The sequence below is a fragment of the Salvelinus fontinalis genome, chromosome 4, assembly GCF_029448725.1.
Source record: "Salvelinus fontinalis isolate EN_2023a chromosome 4, ASM2944872v1, whole genome shotgun sequence".
Classification (NCBI taxonomy): Eukaryota; Metazoa; Chordata; class Actinopteri; order Salmoniformes; family Salmonidae; genus Salvelinus; species Salvelinus fontinalis.
The window spans coordinates 50,849,347-50,867,871 of record NC_074668.1 but is presented as its reverse complement, the minus strand read 5'-3'; the positions used below and the strand labels follow the sequence as shown (position 1 = coordinate 50,867,871).

The 18,525-nt window shown below is 41.6% G+C and overlaps 1 protein-coding gene across 10 annotated transcripts in view; it reads left to right on the top strand.

The window, feature by feature from the left end:
- The first annotated feature begins 885 nt into the window (after positions 1-885).
- Positions 886-18,525, top strand: part of LOC129853957 (dematin-like) — an 84,983-nt gene continuing 67,343 nt past the window's right edge. For 3 of the 10 annotated variants that reach the window (XM_055920511.1, XM_055920506.1, XM_055920507.1), the window contains exon 1: positions 890-1,152. Coding sequence is in view for 5 of the 10 variants with exons in the window: in XM_055920505.1 (XP_055776480.1) it covers positions 1,365-1,405 (41 nt within the window). In the remaining 5 variants the exon portion in view is untranslated. Of the gene's footprint in view, positions 1,153-1,338; positions 1,406-18,525 lie in introns of those variants that run through there. The other 7 variants (XM_055920508.1, XM_055920510.1, XM_055920505.1 and 4 more) reach the window with 6 other exon arrangements.

Below are 18,525 nucleotides of genomic sequence, written 5' to 3'. Positions count from 1 at the left end.
AACATGTGCACAAGCACTTACAACAAACAATACCGCACAAAGACATGGGGGGAACAGAGGGTTAAATACACAACACGTAATGAGGGAATGAAAACCAGGTGTGTGAGAAAACAAGACAAAATAAATGGAAAATAAAAATGGATCGTTGATGGCTAGAAGACCGGCGTCGACCGCCGAACACCGCCTGGACAAGGAGAGGAACCGACTTCGGCAGAAGTCGTGACAAATGATGACAAAAGTGTATAGATCTTATTATTTATTTAAAATCTATAAGGACCTTTTGCCAAAGCAATTGTTGTGAACTAACAAAGTAATGTTGACCTCATGGACATATAGCTGAGCATTACATAAATCTCATTGGGTGGCAGGTAGCTTAGTGGTTAAAGCTTTGGGCCAGTAACTGAAAGGTTGCTAGTTTGAATCCCTGAACTGACAAGGTGAAAAATGACCAAGGTACTTAACCCTAATTATTCCAGGATTATTGTCAGTAATGGCTAATACCTAGCCTTGACCCCAGTCTCTCAGAGGTTGTTGTGACATTAAAAATTACATTTCCATCTCACATTTGTCCATTCAGTGAAACAGGACAAATATAAGAACCTCCTATTTGATAGAAATCAAGTGTTAATATCATGAGGTTATTTTGCTTCGGTGTTTACCTTTTTGTTAATGGTGTTGGCCCTGTGGCCCACAGTGTAATGTTGAAATTATTTTGCAAATGATAGAATGTATTTAAGGATACATTGCGCAACAGTTGCCATTTCGACATTTATTTGTGACGATCGGTCGACATTTATTTGTGACGATCAGTCGATATTTCAAGCACGCGCCATATGCCAATAGCATAGTGCGATGTCATGTTCAGACTACAGCTACAGCAAATTCCCCCGTTACTGAAAGTGGATTGGACCAGCCGTGCGAGGGGGGAGCAACGAAAAACTAGCTTGCTATCAGTCACAGCAGCCTCAGCTTGTCCCCGCTGCCAGGCATAGCTGCTGGACAGAAATATTGTTAGATTAAAATACTGCGTCGAGAACTTTCGATTTTTTTTTGTAGCTTTTTGGTAATACAATTTAATGTAAAGGGAATACACTTGTCTGCTTTAATAAACTGTGGAAGGAAACTGATCATCTGGAAGAGGACAATTTTCAGGTGCGAGAGCGCTTTTTATGTTCTGTGTCCATATCAAATGTGTCTATCATGCATAGCCAGTATAGTCTGTCATATTATTTTGCAGGAGACTGACATTACATTTAGCTCAGAATTGTCATTCTGACATTGGGTGCGGATTGTGGTACCCAGTATCGGATTAATGGGATACTGCTGCTTGTCATACAGGTCGCCGAGACGCACACCATGCAGACATGTTGAAAGAGCCTACTATAGGAGATGCAACAATTTATAGGTATAATTCATTAATTTTACATCACTCATGTTACTAATTTTTACCTAATAAATAGACAATGGTAAATCGATGTAAAGTCGTGAATCGTCGATGTACTGTTGTGCATGGGGATGGATGGATTATGCGAGACATTTTCTAGGCTTTTACATAACAACATAAGCGATGGAGAGATCGGTACAGGTCCCATTCAATGGTTAGCCAGGCTCTTGAAATAATGTTATGAAGCAACTAGAAAGCTTCAGCTTTTACCCGAGCTTTTATCCCGGGACATGCCTTCTTGCTCTGAATCATTCAATTGCTTTTTTATAAAAGCATATAGTTGATTTGAGATGTATGCATTATCTTATACACTACATGACCAAAAGTATGTTGACACCTGCTCATCGGACATCTCAGTCCAAAATCATGGGCATTGATATGGAGTTGGTCCCCCCTTTGCTGCTGGAACAGCCTCCACTCTACTGGGAAGGCTTTCCACTAGATGTTGTAACATTGCTTCAGGGACTTGCTTCCATTCAGCCACAAGAGAATTAGTGAGGTCAGGCACTGATGTTGGGCCATTTTACCTGGCTCGCATTTTGCATTCCAAATCATCCCAAAGCTGCTCAATGGGGTTGAGATGAGGGCTTTGTGTAGGCTAGTCAAGTTTTTTAAACCATTATTTAACTTGGCAAGTCAGTTAAGAACAAATTCTTATTTACAATGATAGCCTACTCCTAACAACACTGGGCCAATTGTGCACCGCCCTATGGGACTCCCAATCACAGCCAGTTGTGATCCAGCCTGGAATTGAACCAGAGGTGTCTGTAGTGAGACCTCTAGCACTAAGATGCAGTATCTTAGACCATTGTGCCACTCGGGAGCCCAAGTTCTTCCACACCGCTCTCGACAAACCATTGCTGTATGAACCTCGCTTTGTGCACAGGGGCATTGTCATATTGAAACAGGAAAGGGCTTTTCCCAAACTGTTGCTGCAAGTTGGAAGTACAGAATCGACTAGAATGTCAATGTATGCTGTAGCGTTAAGATACAGTTGGCAATATGCATTCGGGCAGGTACTGTAGCATTCTTCTTGCATCCACCAAACCCAGATTCTTCCATCTTCATCAATCCAAAGAATGCATTTCCACTGCTACAGAGTCCAATGGCGGTGAGCTTTACACCACTCCAGCCGGCACTTGTTATTGTGCATGGTGATCTTATGCTTATGTGCGGCTGCTCGGCCAGGAAACTAATTTCATGAAGCTACCGAGGAAAAGGTATTGTGCTGACATTGCTTCCAGAGGCAGTTTGGAACTAGTGTTGCAGCTGAGGACAGGCGAATTTTATGCTCTTCAGCACTCAGCGGTCCAATTCTGTGAGCTTGTGTGGCCTTACCATTTCACGACTGAGCCGTTGTTGCTCCTAGACGTTTACACTTCACAATAACAGAACTTACAGTTGACCGGAGCAGCTCTAGCAGGGGAGAAATTTAATGAACTGAATTGTTGGAAAGGTGGCATCTTATGACGGTGCCATGTTGAAAGCTCTTCAGTACGGCCATTCTACTGCCAATGTTTGTCTATGGAGATTGCATAGCGGTGTCCTCAAATTTATACACCTGTCAGCAACTGGTGTGGCTGAAATAGCAGAATCCAATACACTATATATACAAAAGTATGTGGACACAAATTAGTGGATTCGGCTATTTCAGCCACACCCGTTGCATACCGGTAGTTACTTTGTATTTGATTCATTGTTGTATATTGTATTGCACTTATTTCAGAGCAGTTTCAGTTCCATAACATGTTAGATGTGTTTTATTTCATGGCTCTGCTCCAAAATTGCCTCTCCATAGAGGCCTAGAGGTAGTTCTGAGTGATTAACCAACATTTCGTTTTTAGTTTCTCCGTTATTAAACAAGTAATTGACCGACATTGGTTCGTTTTTTTTTTGTGAGCCCATCGCGCCATTTCTCTAGAGAGAAATCAAATAATTCACGAGAGAAATCAACTCAAGAACTATGTGGGATGCTGGGCTGAAGGGAGTTGTAGTTTTCATTAAGCAAATATTCGACCTCATTAAGCAAATATTCAACCTTGTGCTTGTTTTTTCCGGCTCAGGCAGAGATGAATACACTTTTACGCCTGCTATGTTAGATACACACAGACCGCATAGACAGCATGATAGAGGAATGTGCACAACATAACGACTAGAGAGAGGGATAGAGACAGTTCGTGAAACTATGCCTCATCTTCTTTGAAGAACTAGAATAAAGATTTCTCCAGACAGCTCTGCAGCTAGCCTAGCTAAATAGGATGACAGAACAGTATGGGGAGTAAAGTCATCATCTCATCTCTGCTAATCTTTGCAGAGATGAGATGATGACTATAAAAACTGAGTAAACGGAACAAAAATATAAACGCAACATGTAAAATATTGGTCCCATGTTTTCATGAACTGAAATAAAAGATCCCAGAAATATTCCAACACAAATTTGTTTACATCCCTGTTAGTGAGCATTTCTCCTTTGCCAAGAAAAACCATCCACCTGTGCTTCACTAACATAAGCCAAGTCAGACCATTCAGACCCTAGTAGTGCCTCAAATCCAGAGGAGGCTGTTGGGAGGAACTATAGGAGGACCGGCTCATTGTAATGGCTGGAATGGAATTAATGGAATGGAGTCAAACGGGGTTTCCATATGTTTGATGTGTTTGCTACTGTTCCATTTATTACATTCCAGCCATTACGACGACCCGTCCTTCTGTAGCTCCTAATTCAGCCTCCTTTGCTCAAATCCCACTGTTAGCATAGATCTCCCAAGTTAAGTTGATTTTGATAACCAAATGAGATAGAGAAGCATGTTCCTTCCCTTAAAACTGCTAAAAAAAAACTAATTTCTGTTAAAACTTTTGAAGATAGCCTCATCTGACTATTGCGTTGCGCCATCTTGATAATGTGTCATCAGTGATATCACTTGAATGGTTCGTCTGACAGTCAGCCCAGATTACAATACGTATTAGTAGCCTCATTTAGAATGTTTAGAATATGAAAATAAATGCTTTTTTAGATGGCTACCTGGTTAGAGACTAGCCAGGTAACATCGCATGAACAATACATTTCCCCCCAAAAATATATTGTGCAAGGTGGGCTATCATAGCACTAGCTAGCCAGCTAGTCCAAAACCACGGCAAGCTCAGCTATCATTGATGGATATTTTGCTAGCTAGTGACGTTAGCAGAACAGTTTGCTACAGTGCAGGATTTTACTATAAATTATTGATTTCACTATGGACATTGGCAGCATAATTTGGTAAGTCTCACAACTAGCTGCAATTAATTTAATAGGAGTGGACACTATTCTCAAACCTACATATCTGTAGCTAACTCTAACTTGCATTGACTGAATACTAATTTTTCTAGACAGCTTTTTCTAGCCCAGCTAGCTAGCTATCCTCTCCCAGGTTTGTCACATTTTAAGTCCCTCACTGCAAATTATATTGAATACTATTTTATGCATAGTTTACACAATCTTCCTGTAAAAGGGACTTTATTATTGTTGGTATTACCATGCAGTTAGCTTAATAACCTTGTTTGCTGTTAGTCAAAGTTATCCAAAAAGCTAGTTAACACAGTACGATCCAATGCCCATGTCAAAACTACTGTAATGTTTAAAACAGCTAGAACTTCCTCACTGAATGAACACAAAAACATGTGCAAGTGGGTTTTTGACTGAACTATACAGATGTATTTTATTCTAGCTAACTGCTTTGTTTTTGTGGATATAATGCATTTAACAGTAGATCCGATGCCCCTGCCCATGTGAAAATCACTGTAATGTAGCATACAGCTGAATGAGCTCAAAAAAGTATGCAAGTGTATTTTTGACCGGACTATATAGGCTTGTTGACATGATTGTGAGTATTTTATTATTGTTCCCTCTCAAATTGGTAGTATTAGCTTTTAGTTTGTTCACTTCTTGATTAGACTCTTTATCAAAAAGCCATGAGAACAGTAGGCGCGCGGACGCATTCCATTGACGTTGTTTCAATATGGCTGCGGCCACATCTATCTAAGCTGGTACTAAGCACTCAAAAACGTCTAATATTATGTTCTTAAAGTATTTCATAATGTCACATTCAACAAGGTTACCTAGCATCGGCATGTAAAGCAATGTTATAGGTTGATTTGAGTGTTTCATTTCCACGTTAAACTATCATTAACACACGCATCCCATATAGTAGCTATGGATAATGTACAGTATGTTTAGCTCAAGTTTCACAGAAAAGTCCTGCTTGCTAGCAGCCCCCTCTATCATAGAGATTTGTCTGGTTATGTACTGTATACTGTAGGCTAAATCCATTGGGACAGTCACATAGTTGATGCCTCAAGCTCAGATATGAAATATGTGACTCGATTCAGGAAACTAGGCGTATGTCGCAAGCCACGACTTCACAGCAGAGCTGTTTGAACGTAAAGTATATTATTTGATTGAAATGTGTTTTTTGGCAGAAATGCCTTCTCGAACATGTGAACTTCCATGTGCCTTAATATCAAACTTGTATGCCATCTGTAAATATGAATAAAATTGTTAAATTACGAACCTGGTTGGTTTAGCCACAGAAAAAGGGGGGCAACCTTCCCACTAGCCATGATTGGCTGAGATAATGAGTGGGCTGGACATGCAGAGAGGTGAGTTTGGATTGGTCTACCATATAGCGTGCGTCTGTCTATTGGAGATGGTCAGTATGTTTAGGTAATCGTATCAAACGCTGAAAAAAAATGTATTGTGTAGTAAAACTCCATATACCTAATGTCAAGTTAACGTGTACTGTTAGCTAGCTAACGTTAGCTGGCTGGGTCGCCACTGGCATTTTCAACCTCTCCCTGTCTGAGTCTGTAATACCAACATGTTTTAAGCAGACCACCATAGTGCCTTAGCCCAAGAACACTAAGGTAACTTGCCAAAATGACTACCGACCCGAAGCACTCACATCTGTAGCCATGAAGTGCTTTGAAAGGCTGGTCATGGCTCACATCAACACCATTATCCCAGAAACCCTAGACCAACTCCAATTTGCATACCACCCCAACAGATCCACAGATGATGCAATCTCTATTGCACTCCACACTGCCCTTTCCCACCTGGACAAATGGAACACCTATGTGAGAATGCTATTCATTGACTATAGCTCAGCATTCAACACCATAGTGCCCTCAAAGCACATTACTAAGCTAAGGACCCTGGGAATAAACACCTCCCTCTGCAAATGGATCCTGGACTTCCTGACGGGCCACCCCCAGGTGGTAAGAGTAGGTAACAACACATCCGCCACACTGATCCTCAACACTGGGGCCCCACAAGGGTGCGTGCTCAGCCCTTTCCTGTACTCCCTGTTCACCCATGACTGCGTGGCCATGCACGCCTCCAACTCAGTCATCAAGTTTGCAGACAACACAACAGTAGTAGGGTTGATTACCAACAACAACGAGACAACCTACAGGGAGGAGGTGAGGGCTCTGAGGGTGGTTCCAGGAAAATAACCTCTCACTCAACGTCAACAAAACAAAGGAGATGATTGTGGACTTCAGGGAACAGCAGAGGGATCACCCCCAGATGCACAATTGAGAGCATAATGTTGGGCTGTATCACTGCCTGGTATGGCAACTGCACCACCCATAACCGTAGGGCTTTCCAGAGGGTGGTGCGGTCTGCACAACACATCACCGGGGGAAAACTACCTGCCCTCCAAGACACCTACAGCACCCGATGTCACAGGAAGGCCAAAAAGATCATCAAGGACAACAACTGTATCTCAGTCTATGCTGCTCTGACATTGCTCATGCATATATTTGGTAAATTAAAAAATGGTGACTAAACCATAGACATTAAAACAAGTAGATAGTGATAGCGCTGACGTCATCCGTGTATTTCTATGGAAAACTCCCAATTTGAAGTGTGCTATATTGCTGAATAGGGCTGAATGTTCCCAAAAACATCATTAACTTCTTATGGCTGGGGGCGCTATTTTCACGTTCGGATGAAATGCGTGCCCAGAGTAAACTGCCTGCTACTCAGGCCCAGAAGCTAAGATATGCATAGTATTAGATTTGGATAGAAAACACTCTGAAGTTTCTAAAACTGTTTGAAAGGTGTTTGTGAGTATAACAGAACTCATATGGCAGGCAAAAACCTGAGAAAAAATCCAACCAGGAAGTGGGAAATCTGAGGTTTGTAAGTTTTCAAGTCTTTGCCTATCCAAGATACAGTGTACATTCGGTCCGATTGCACTTCCTAAGGCTTCCACTAGATATCAACAGTCTTTAGAACCTTGTTTCAGGCTTCTACTGTGAAGGGGGAGCGAATAAGAGCTGTCTGAACCAGGTGTCTGGCAGAATGCCATGAGCTAAGTCAGGCACGCGGCCGTGAGAACGAGCTCTGTTCCTTTTCATTTCTAAAGACAAAGGAATTGTCCGGTTGAAACATTATTGAAGATTTATGATAAAAACATCATAAAGATTTATTCTATACATCGTTTGACATGTTTCTACGAACTGTAATGGAACTGTTTTGACTTTTCGTCTGGACCTAGTGCTCGCGTCTTGTGAATTTGGATTTGTGAACTAAACCTGCAAACAAAAAGGAGGTATTTGGACATAAATGGTGGACTTTATTGAACAAAACAAACATTTATTGTGGAACTGGGATTCCTAGGAGTGTATTCCGATGAAGATCATCAAAGGTGATATTTATAATGCTATTTATAATGCTATATCTGACTTCTGTTGACTCCACAACATGGCGGGTATCTGTATGGCTTGTTTTGGTCTCTGAGCGCTGTACTCAGATTATTCCATGGTGTGCATTCGCTGTAAAGCTTTTTTGAAATCTGACACAGCGGTTGCATTAAGGAGAAGTATATCTTTAAGGATCATGGTAAAAGTGTCCGAAACTAGCAAAGGACCATGGTCAATGTAGTGGTTTTCATCCTGTCGGAGAGAGTCAACCTTAATGTCAATGGCATGAGGGCGCAAGCCTCCTCGTAGCCTGCCGGCCGGCCCGTCATTGGTGTGTGTCAGCATGTGGTCCAATGTGACGACAAATGTAGTAATCAGAATAGACAATTTCATTAAATATCTCGATTTGTTGCAAACCTTAAAATAATTAATGCATAAAGAGCCATCATATTCATGCAAAAGTCCTAATAATGGAATAAAAGCATGGTGATTTAGAATTTTGTAAAGTTAGTGTGGGAGAAGTGGAAAATTATTGCTGTCCATCAATAATGAGAAACCACCTGGTATTGACAAACTAGATGGAAAGCTATTAGGGATGGTAGAAAGCTATATTAACACTCCTATTTGCCACATCTTTAATCTGAGCCTGGAAAAAAGTGTTTGTTCACAGACCTGGAGTGAAGCTAATGTCATTGCACTACCCAAAAATGGTAAAGCTACCTTTGCCTTTCTCTAACTGCTGATCAATAAGCTTGCTGCCAGTTCTTAGCAAACTTATGGGAAAGATTGTGTTTGACCAGATACAATGCTATTTCTCTGTGAACAATTCAACAACTGCCATTCAGCACGCTTATAGGCAAGAACACTCAATATGTACTGTGCTGACATAAATGACTAATCCTTGGCTGAAATAAATTGACATAAGAAGATTGCGGGAGATGTATTGTTATATTTCACTGCAGCCTTCGATGTTATTAACAATAATTTGTTATAGATAAAATGTATGTGTTATAGCTTAGCTCTCTATCCATGATATGAGATGATGTTATCTATCTAATAGAACACCAGGGGTTTCATTAATGGAAGCTTCTCTAACGTAAAACATGTAAAGTGTGGTATTCCACAATGGAGCTGGATTGCCATTTACTGTTTTCTATATTTACTAATGATCTACCGTTAGCATTAAACAAAGCCTGTGTGTCTATGTACGCAGATGATTCAACACTATACATGTCAGCACCCACAGTGGGTAAGCGAATGCTCCCACCACTGTCTCTCCCAAGCATCTTTGACCGGTGTTTTGGCTTACTGTCCTGCATACTGCTTGTATCCACAACTGGTGCATGTGTGATCAAGTGTGTGTTGCTTGTGTGTGTTTGCCATTTCACTGGCGGAGCTTGTTTTCGGGAGACGGATGTGGGTTGTGTTTGCGAACCTATTTTAGCTTACAACAAGCTTGTAGCATGGCTAATACTATACAGAAAAACGCTGTGAAGCTCAATGTCGAAGAGAAATACGTATCAAGCACTACACTCCATGAACTATTGGATCAACAATAGATCTGCAGGAAAATAACTTTGAAGTCCTTCCTGCAACTCTGTATGGATTCTACCAACAAAGCAGTTGGTGATCTAATGGAATGGAAAGGATGTAATGGAGTTTACACACAGTTTGGAATTTACGCAGGTGGAGGTGGAGGAGCTAAAGGGCGCGAATGTCATGAGCCAGACCGCATTCAAAACCATGTCTGAGGATTTTGCAATTTTCCAAACAACGCTTGACAAGCACTCCTTTCAGATGCTACGGGGGGTGCAGAACTGTTGGGCGGGGTTGGGGTAGCCAGGTGGAAAGCATGGCCAGCCGTAGAGAAATGCTTATTGTAATTCTCGATTACCGTGGATTTTGTCAGTGGTGACAGTGTTTCCTAGTCTCAGTGCAGTGGGCAGCTGGGAGGAGGTACTCCCAAAACGTTTTGGAATTAGTGCTGCAGGATGCACATCTCTGTTTGAAAAAGTTAGCCTTTGCTTTCCTAACTGACTGTGTGTATTGGTTCCTGACTTCCCTGAAAAGTTGCATATCGCGGGGACTATTCGATGCTAGTGCAGTACGCCACAGGGTGTTTTTGTGCTGGTCAAGGGCAGTCAAGTCTGGAGTGAACCAAGGGCTATATCTGATCTTAGTTCTACATTTTTTTGAAAGGGGCATGCTTATTTACAGTTGAAGTCAGAAGTTTACATACACCTTAGCCAAATACATTTAAACTCAGTTTTTCTCAATTCCTGAAATTTAATCCTTGTAACAATTCTCTGTCTTAGGTCAGTTAGGATCACCACTTTATTTTAAGAATGTGAAATGTCAGAATAATAGTAGAGAGAATTATTTCTTTCATCACATTCCCAGTGGGTCAGAAGTTTACTTACATTCAATTACTATTTGGTAGCATTGCTTTTAAATGGTTTAACTTGGGTCAAACGTTTCGGGTAGCCTTCCACAAGCTTTCCACAATAAGTTGGGTGAATTTTGGCCCATTCCTCCTGACAGAACTGGTGTAACTGAGTCAGGTTTGTAGGCCTCCTTGCTCGCACAGGCTTTTTCACTTCTGCCCACAAATTTTCTATAGGATTGAGGTCAGGGCTTTGTGATGGCCACGCCAATACCTTGACTTTGTTGTCCTTACGCATTTTGCCACAACTTTGGAAGTATGCTTGGGGTCATTGTCCATTTGGAAGACCCATTTGTGACCAAGCTTTAACTTCCTGACTGATGTCTTGAGATGTTGCTTCAATATAGCCACATACTTTTCCTGCCTCATGATGCCATTTATTTGGGGAAGTGCACCAGTTCTTCCTGTAGCAAAACACCCCCACAACATGATGCTGCCACCACCAAGCTTCACGGTTGGGATGGTGTTCTTTGGCTTGCAAGCCTCCCCCTTTTTACTCAAAACATAACGATGGTCATTATGGCCAAACAGTTCTATTTTTGTTTCATCAGACCAGAGGATATTTCTCCAAAGATTACGATCTTTGTCCCCATGTGCAGTTGCAAATCGTAGTCTGATTTTTTTATGGCAGTTTTGGAGCAGTGGCTTCTTCCTTGCTGAGCGGCCTTTCAGGTTATGTCGATATAGGACTCATTTTACAGTGGATATAGATACTTTTGTACCTGTTTCCTCCAGCATCTTCACAAGGTCCTTTGCTGTTGTTCTGGGATTGATTTGCACTTTTCGCACCAAAGTATGTTCATCTCTAGGAGACAGAACGCATCTCCTTCCTGAGCGGTACGCCGCCTGCGTGATCCCATGGTGTTTATACTTGCGTACTATTGTTTGTACAGATGACCGTGGTACCTTCAGGCATTTGGAAATTGCTCCCAAGGATGATCAAAACTTGTGGAGGTCTACAATTGTTTTTCTGAGGTTTTGGCTGATTACACCTCCAATTGACTCAAATGATGTCAATTAGCCTATTAGAAGCTTCTAAAGCCATGACATATTTTCTGGAATTTTCCAAGCTGTTTAAAGGCAAAGTCAACTTAGTGTATGTAAACTTCTGACCCACTGGAATTGTGATACAGATAAGTGAAATATACTGTCTGTAAACAATTGTTGGAAAAGTTACTTGTCATGCACAAAGTAAATGTCCTTACCGACTTGTAGAAACTATAGTTTGTTAACAAGAAATTTGTCTAGTGGTTGAAAACGTGTTTTAATGACTCCAACCAAAGTGTATGTAAACTTCCGATTTCAAGTGTAAGATGGCGAGGAAAGCACTTTTATAGAACAACCAGGCATCGTCTACTGATGGGATGAGTTCAATATCCTTCCAGGATACCCGGGCCAGGTCGATTAGAAAGGCCTGCTCGCAGAAGTGTTTTAGGGAGCGTTTGAAAGTGATGAGGGGTAGTTGTTTGACTGTGGACCCATAACGGAAACAGGCAATTAGGCAGTGATCGCTGAGATCCTGGTTGAAAACAGCAGAGGTGTATTTAGAGGGCAAGTTGGTCAGGATGATAACTATGAGGGTCCATGTTTATGGATTTGGGGTTGGAACCTGGTAGGTTCCTTGATAGTTTGTGTGCGATTGAGGCCATCTATCTCAGATTGTAGGACGGCCGGGGTGTTAAGCATATCCCAATTTAGGTAACTTAGCAGTACGAATTCTGATGATAGATGGGGGGCAATCAATTCACATATGGTGTCCAGGGCACAGCTGGGAGCTGAGGGGGGTCTATAACAAGTGGCAACAGTAGTATAACAAGCGGCAACAGACTTATTTCTGGTGAGATGGATCTTTAAAAGTAGAAGCTCGAACTGTTTGGGCATAGACCTGGAAAGTATGACAGAACTCTGCAGGCTATCTTTACAGTAGATTGCAACTCCGCCCCCTTTAGCAGTTCTATCTTGATGGAAAATGTTGTAATTAGGGATGGAAATGTCCGAATTTTTGGTGCGCTTCCTAAGCAAGGATTCAGACACGGCTAGGACATCAGGGTTGGCGGAGTGTGCTAAAGCAGTGAATAAAACAAACTTAGGGAGGAGGCTTCTGATGTTAACATGCATGAACCCAAGGCTTTTATGGTTGCAGAATTAAACAAATGAGAGTGCCTGGGAACACACAGGGCCTGGGTTAACTTCTACATCACCAGAAGAACAGAGGAGGAGTAGGATGAGGGTTCGGCTAAAGCCTATAAGAACTGGTCGTCTAGTGCGTTCGGGAAACAGAGAGTAAAAGGAGCTGATTTCTGGGCAAGGAAGGATAGATTCAGGGCATAGTGTACAGACAAGGGTATGGTAGGGTGCGAGTACCATGGGGGTAAACCTAGGCATTGAGTGACAATGAGAGAGGTTGCATCTCTGGAGGCGCCAGTTAAGCTAGGTGCGGTCTCCGCATGTGTGGGGGGTGGGACAAGGGGGCTATCTGAGGCATATTGAGCAGGACTAGGGGCTTTGCAGTAAAATAAAACAATGAGAGCTGCCCTAAACAACCGTATACAAGGCATATTGACATTAGAGAGAGACATAAAGCAATCACAGATGTTGATTGTGAGAGCTAAGACAACAACGGGTGAGACAACAACGGGTAAACAGCTAAGACGACAACAATGGGTAGGCCGCGAGATGCAACTGAAGTTTTGAGGGTGAGGAGAGAGCAAGACAGGATGGATGAAGCATTTCATGAAGCGCTGGGCATCTTGTTATGACATGCGTTATCGGAATTAAGCCCACATAATTATACCTACAGAGGAGCGGCTTCTATGGAGGATCTTTGAATGTCCTTGAACTTCTGAGTTGGGTTAACGTTGTACCAGAGCAAATGTTAGCTAGCTAGCAGAGCAGCACTAGAATGAAAAACACTTCTTACCTTTTTGTAGTTAATAAATTCAATGTGAAACGTGATAACTATAGTATCCTTAACCTAGCATTGAAAAAGTCAATGCATTCTGCTCTAATTTAACATCTCTCCCTAATTTCTGAATTACTCTTGTAACGTCGTCAGTAGGCTCCAGTAACCTATGCTTCAGAGGGGAGGGGAAGGTAGCCTACACACACACACCCTCTGGCAAAGACTTCCAGTTGACAGGCAGACGCTGGAATACATTTCTGAGCGACAAGAGTGAGAGCTTTGCATAGGCGCTTTGTTGCGATTTTTGTGGGACTGGAAAAAAATGCCTGGAACGTAAAATATCATTATTAACCAGTTCCCATGCTTTTACAATAAAGTTTCTGTTCTGGAACAGTATAGATCATATTTGTTTTCAGTTCAGGTTTTGTTCCTCAAATCATTTTTTGATTTTCCAGTTTCCGGTTCTGTGTCCTGAACTGGTTTTAACCCTTGAGCTGAACCATTGGTGAGTTACAGGAATAAACTACAGTATCAAGAAAGGTCTAAGAGTTGAATATACTGTATCAAAGGCAGATATTTAATATAATTGTAAAAATAAATGATTACCTTATACAAGGCATGAATGAAGCATAAGTTAGAAGGCAATACCAGCATTACAAGGCGTTATTAATCTAGCCATGATCAGAGAGGGAGAGAAAGAGAGAAGTCATAGCCTAGCCATCGTGTATCTCACCAGAGCAGGTGAGGAACAAAGAGAAAGAGAAAATGAATCTAATACGCTTTTATAACATCTTAGTTGTTTGGATTGAAAATCTGAGTGGTTGACCAATAGGATACTGTAAAGTTAACCTCCAATCAGAACACCATCAGACCTACAGGATATCACCACAACAGCACCCAATGCTTCACAGAGGTGTGACAGAAGGGGGATGTAGATACCCTTACAAAAAAAATCAACATATGCAGTTTCACATGTGAAAATAGCTGTTTTCACATGTTGAGCTGAAATTATTTCACATGTAAAAAACATATTTTAATTATTTTTTTAAATAATTTTTTCACATGTTAACCCCACCTTTTCACAACTGTTGAGAATAACATGTTTTCGACTCACATGCGAATTGCAGTTTCACATGTGAAATTTGCGGTTTCACATGTTAAAAACTTTCACGTGAGAATCAGATATGCATTTTAACATGTGAATAACAATCACAAAGGGCCTCCAGAGTGGCACAGTGGTCTATAGCACTGCATCGCAGTGCTAGCTGTGCCATCAGAGATTCTGGGTTCGAGCCCAGGCTCTGTCACAGCCGGCCGCGACCGGGAGGCCCATGGGGCTTGCGCACAATTGGCCCAGCATCGTCTGGGTTATGGAGGGTTTGGCTGGCCGGGATGTCCTTGTCCCACTGTGTTCTAGTGACTCCTGTGGCGGGCTGGGCGCAGTGCACGCTGACCAGGTCGCCAGGTGTACGATGTTTCCTCTGACACATTGGTGCGTTTGGCTTCCGGGTTGGATGTGCATTGTGTCAAGAAGCAGTGCGGGTTGGTTGGGTTGTGTTTCAGAGGACGCATGGCTCTTGACCTTCGCCTCTCCTGAGTCCGTACGGGAGTTGCAGCAATGAGACCAGACTGTAACTACTACCAATTGGATACCATGAAATTGGGGGTGTAAAAAAATGAACAGTTTCATATGTTGAAAAACTAACACGTGATTGTTTTTTTACATGTGAACTTGCAAGATTTTAAGATTTTCACATGTGAAAGTGAGATTTTTAGCTGTGTATCTAATTTGCAGTTTCACATGTAAACAAAGTATATGTAAACAAATACTGTTTAGCCTGAAAACATGGTTAAAACTATAATTTTGTTATCAGTAATTGCATCTATAGCGTAGTCTATGGATTTGAGAGTGATTGCATTTGTCCAGCCCATCCCTCAACTTTTTACAGAAGCTGTGGCGGGGAGAACACTGTTAATGTTTCAATTAACGATTGCCGCTTTAAACGGCTTATAATAGGATAAAGGCGTCTGCTAAATTATAAAAAATGTAAATATGGTATAATCTTCTAGTGAGTGAGTTACTTTTGTGCCGTGGAACAAACTCCCTCACGACGCCAGGTCAGCGGAGTCAATCACCACCTTCCGGAGACACCTGAAACCCCACCTCTTTAAGGAATACCTAGGATAGGATAAAGTAATCCTTCTAATAGTTTTTAAATGCAAAAGCCCCCAAAAAATATTAATGAAAAAAAATATGATAATGCAATTAAATAAAAATGCTATGGATATGTTACCCAGGGCTTTCCCAGCAACATAGCACCCTGCATCCCACTGCTGGTTTGCCTCTGAAGCTAAGCAGGGTTGGTCCAGGTCTGTCCCTGGATGAGAGACCAGATGTAGCTGGAATAGGTGAAATAATCTTGTGAAAAAATGTAATGGGAATTTTTTTTCACAAGGGAAAATTGTGAAAAATTAACATTTGAAACTTAACACATGTCTGAAAACCACATCTGTAATTTAACATTATTTTTGCAGTTGAAGTCGGAAGTTCACATACACCTTAGCCAAATACATTTAAACTCAGTTTTAAACAAATTCCTGACATTTATCCTTGGAAAAATGCCATGTCTTAGATCAGTTAGGATCACCACTTTATTGTAAGAATAAAAAATGCCAGAATAATAGAAGAGCTTTTCAGCTTTTATTACACTCAATACCCCATATTGTCAAAGTGGAATTATGTTTTAATGTTTTTTTTCTAATTATTAAACATTTTAAAGCTGAAGTGTCTTGATACAATAAGTATTCAACACCTTTGTGATGGCAAGCCTAAATAAGTTGAGGAGTAAAAATGTGCTTACCAAGTCACATAATAATAGTGTTTAACATGACTTTTGAACGATTGCCTCCTCTGTACCCCACACATACGATTATCTGTAGGGTCTCTCAGTCAAGCAGTGACTTTCAAACACAGATTCAGCCACAAAGACCAGGGAGGTTTTCCAATGGCTCAAAATAAGGGCACCTATTGGTAGATGAGTAAAGAAAAGCAGACATTGAATATCCCTTTAAACATGGTGAAGTGATTAATTACACTTTGGATGGTGTATCAGTACACCCAGTCGTTACACAAATACAGGCGTCCTTCCTAACTCAGTTGCCTGAGAGGAAGGAACCCACTCAGGGATTTCACCATGAGTCCAATGGTGACTTTGAAACAGTTCGAGTTTAATGGCTGTGATAGGAGAAAACTGAGCATGGCTCAATAACATTGTAGTTATTCCACAATACTAACCTGTAAATGACCGAGTGAAACGAAGGAAGCATATTCCAAAACATACATCCTGTTTGCACTAAAGCACTAAAGTTAAACTGCCAAAAATCTAAACTTGGGAGTTTTTTAAGATAAAAAGAAACAGAATACAGCTAAGCACAGGAAAAATTCTAGATGAAAACCTGGTTCAGTCTACTTTCCACCAGACACTGGGAGACAAATTCACCTTTCAGCACAACGCAAAATATACACTGGAGTTGGTAACCAAGATAACATTGAATGTTCCTGAGTGGCCTAGTTACATAAATATTTAGTTTTTGTTTTTTACCTCTTTTTTCTCCCCAATTTTGTGTTATCCAATTGCCGGAAGCCAGCCTCATTAATGTGTCGGAGGAAACATCGTACAGCTGGCGACCGTGTCAGTGTGCATGTGCCCGGCCCGCCACAGGAGTCGCTAGAGCGCGATGGGACAAGGAAATCCCGGCCAGCCAAACACTCCCCTAACCCGGACGACGGTGTGCCAATTGTGCTCTGCCCCATGGATCTCTGGTCGCGGACGGCTGTGACAGAGCCTGGACTCAAACCAGGATTTCTAGTGGAACAGCTAGCACTGCGATGCGGTGCCTTAGACCACTGTGCCACTCGGGAGGACCTGGCTTAGTTACAGTTTTAACTTAAATTGGCTTGAAAACCTATGGCAAGACTTGAAAATGATCAACAATGATCAACAAATATCTTTACATAGCTTGAAGAATTTTTAAAATTATAATGTGCAATCTAGGTGTGCAAAGCGTTTGGAGACTTACCCAGAAAGACTCACAGCTGTAATTGCTGCTAAAGGTGATTCTAACATGCATTGACTCAGGGGTGTGAATACTTATGTAAATGAGATATTTCTGTATTTCATTTTCAATACATTTGGCAAAAATTCTAAAAGCAAGTTTTCACTTAGTCATTATGCGGTATTATGTGTAAATTGTTGACCCCCAAAAAATATTTCCTCCATTTTCAATTCAGGCTGTAACACAATAAAATGTGGAATAAGTCAAGTGGGTATGAATTCTTTCTGAAGTCTGTAGGTGTGTGTGTGTTGGTGTGTGTACGTGCGTGTTGGTGTGTGTACATACGTGCGCGCGATTGTCACATTTAAGTATGTTGTCTGTTCTCTGTTCTTACTGAGTTTGTCTATCGTTCAGCTGTTACTCAAGAGCCCTACGTCGTTGTGGCTTCATGGAAGCCAGACTAATGCCTTATCTATGAGTGCAGCTGGTTTGCATATGGAGCACATGTGTGCCGTCAGAATGAAAGGAGGCCAGGCCAAGGTGATGTGAACACTTTTGCTGGTTGACGGAGCCAATCCGGAGAGCGTTGCCACGGTGACGAGAACAGGCCAACTGGGTGTAGGCTGATCTTGCTTTGCTGAGATAAGTGTGTTTCTCTCAAGGAGGACTCGGAGGTTGTTCACAACGACACCAACACACACAGATACAGAGCTCTCTGTACCTTGTCAATACCAGTGGGTGTCGCAACTCAGGATTTCCTTGGTACAGATACTTTCCGAGACAAGCCAGAATCATGGATACCAATTCTCTCATTTGTACCCCTGCCTGGATAGAGTTTCCCCCCCCCCCCCCATTTTATTCCATGAGTTGCATCTACCAGTGCAATAAGATAACTTCATGGTTTGTCTGAATGATAATATTACCTCAAATATGCTTGCAACAAAAAGGTCTGGATACTGTATCTTGTTGGGTTGTTTATGACATGATTTTGATAGCCCTGTT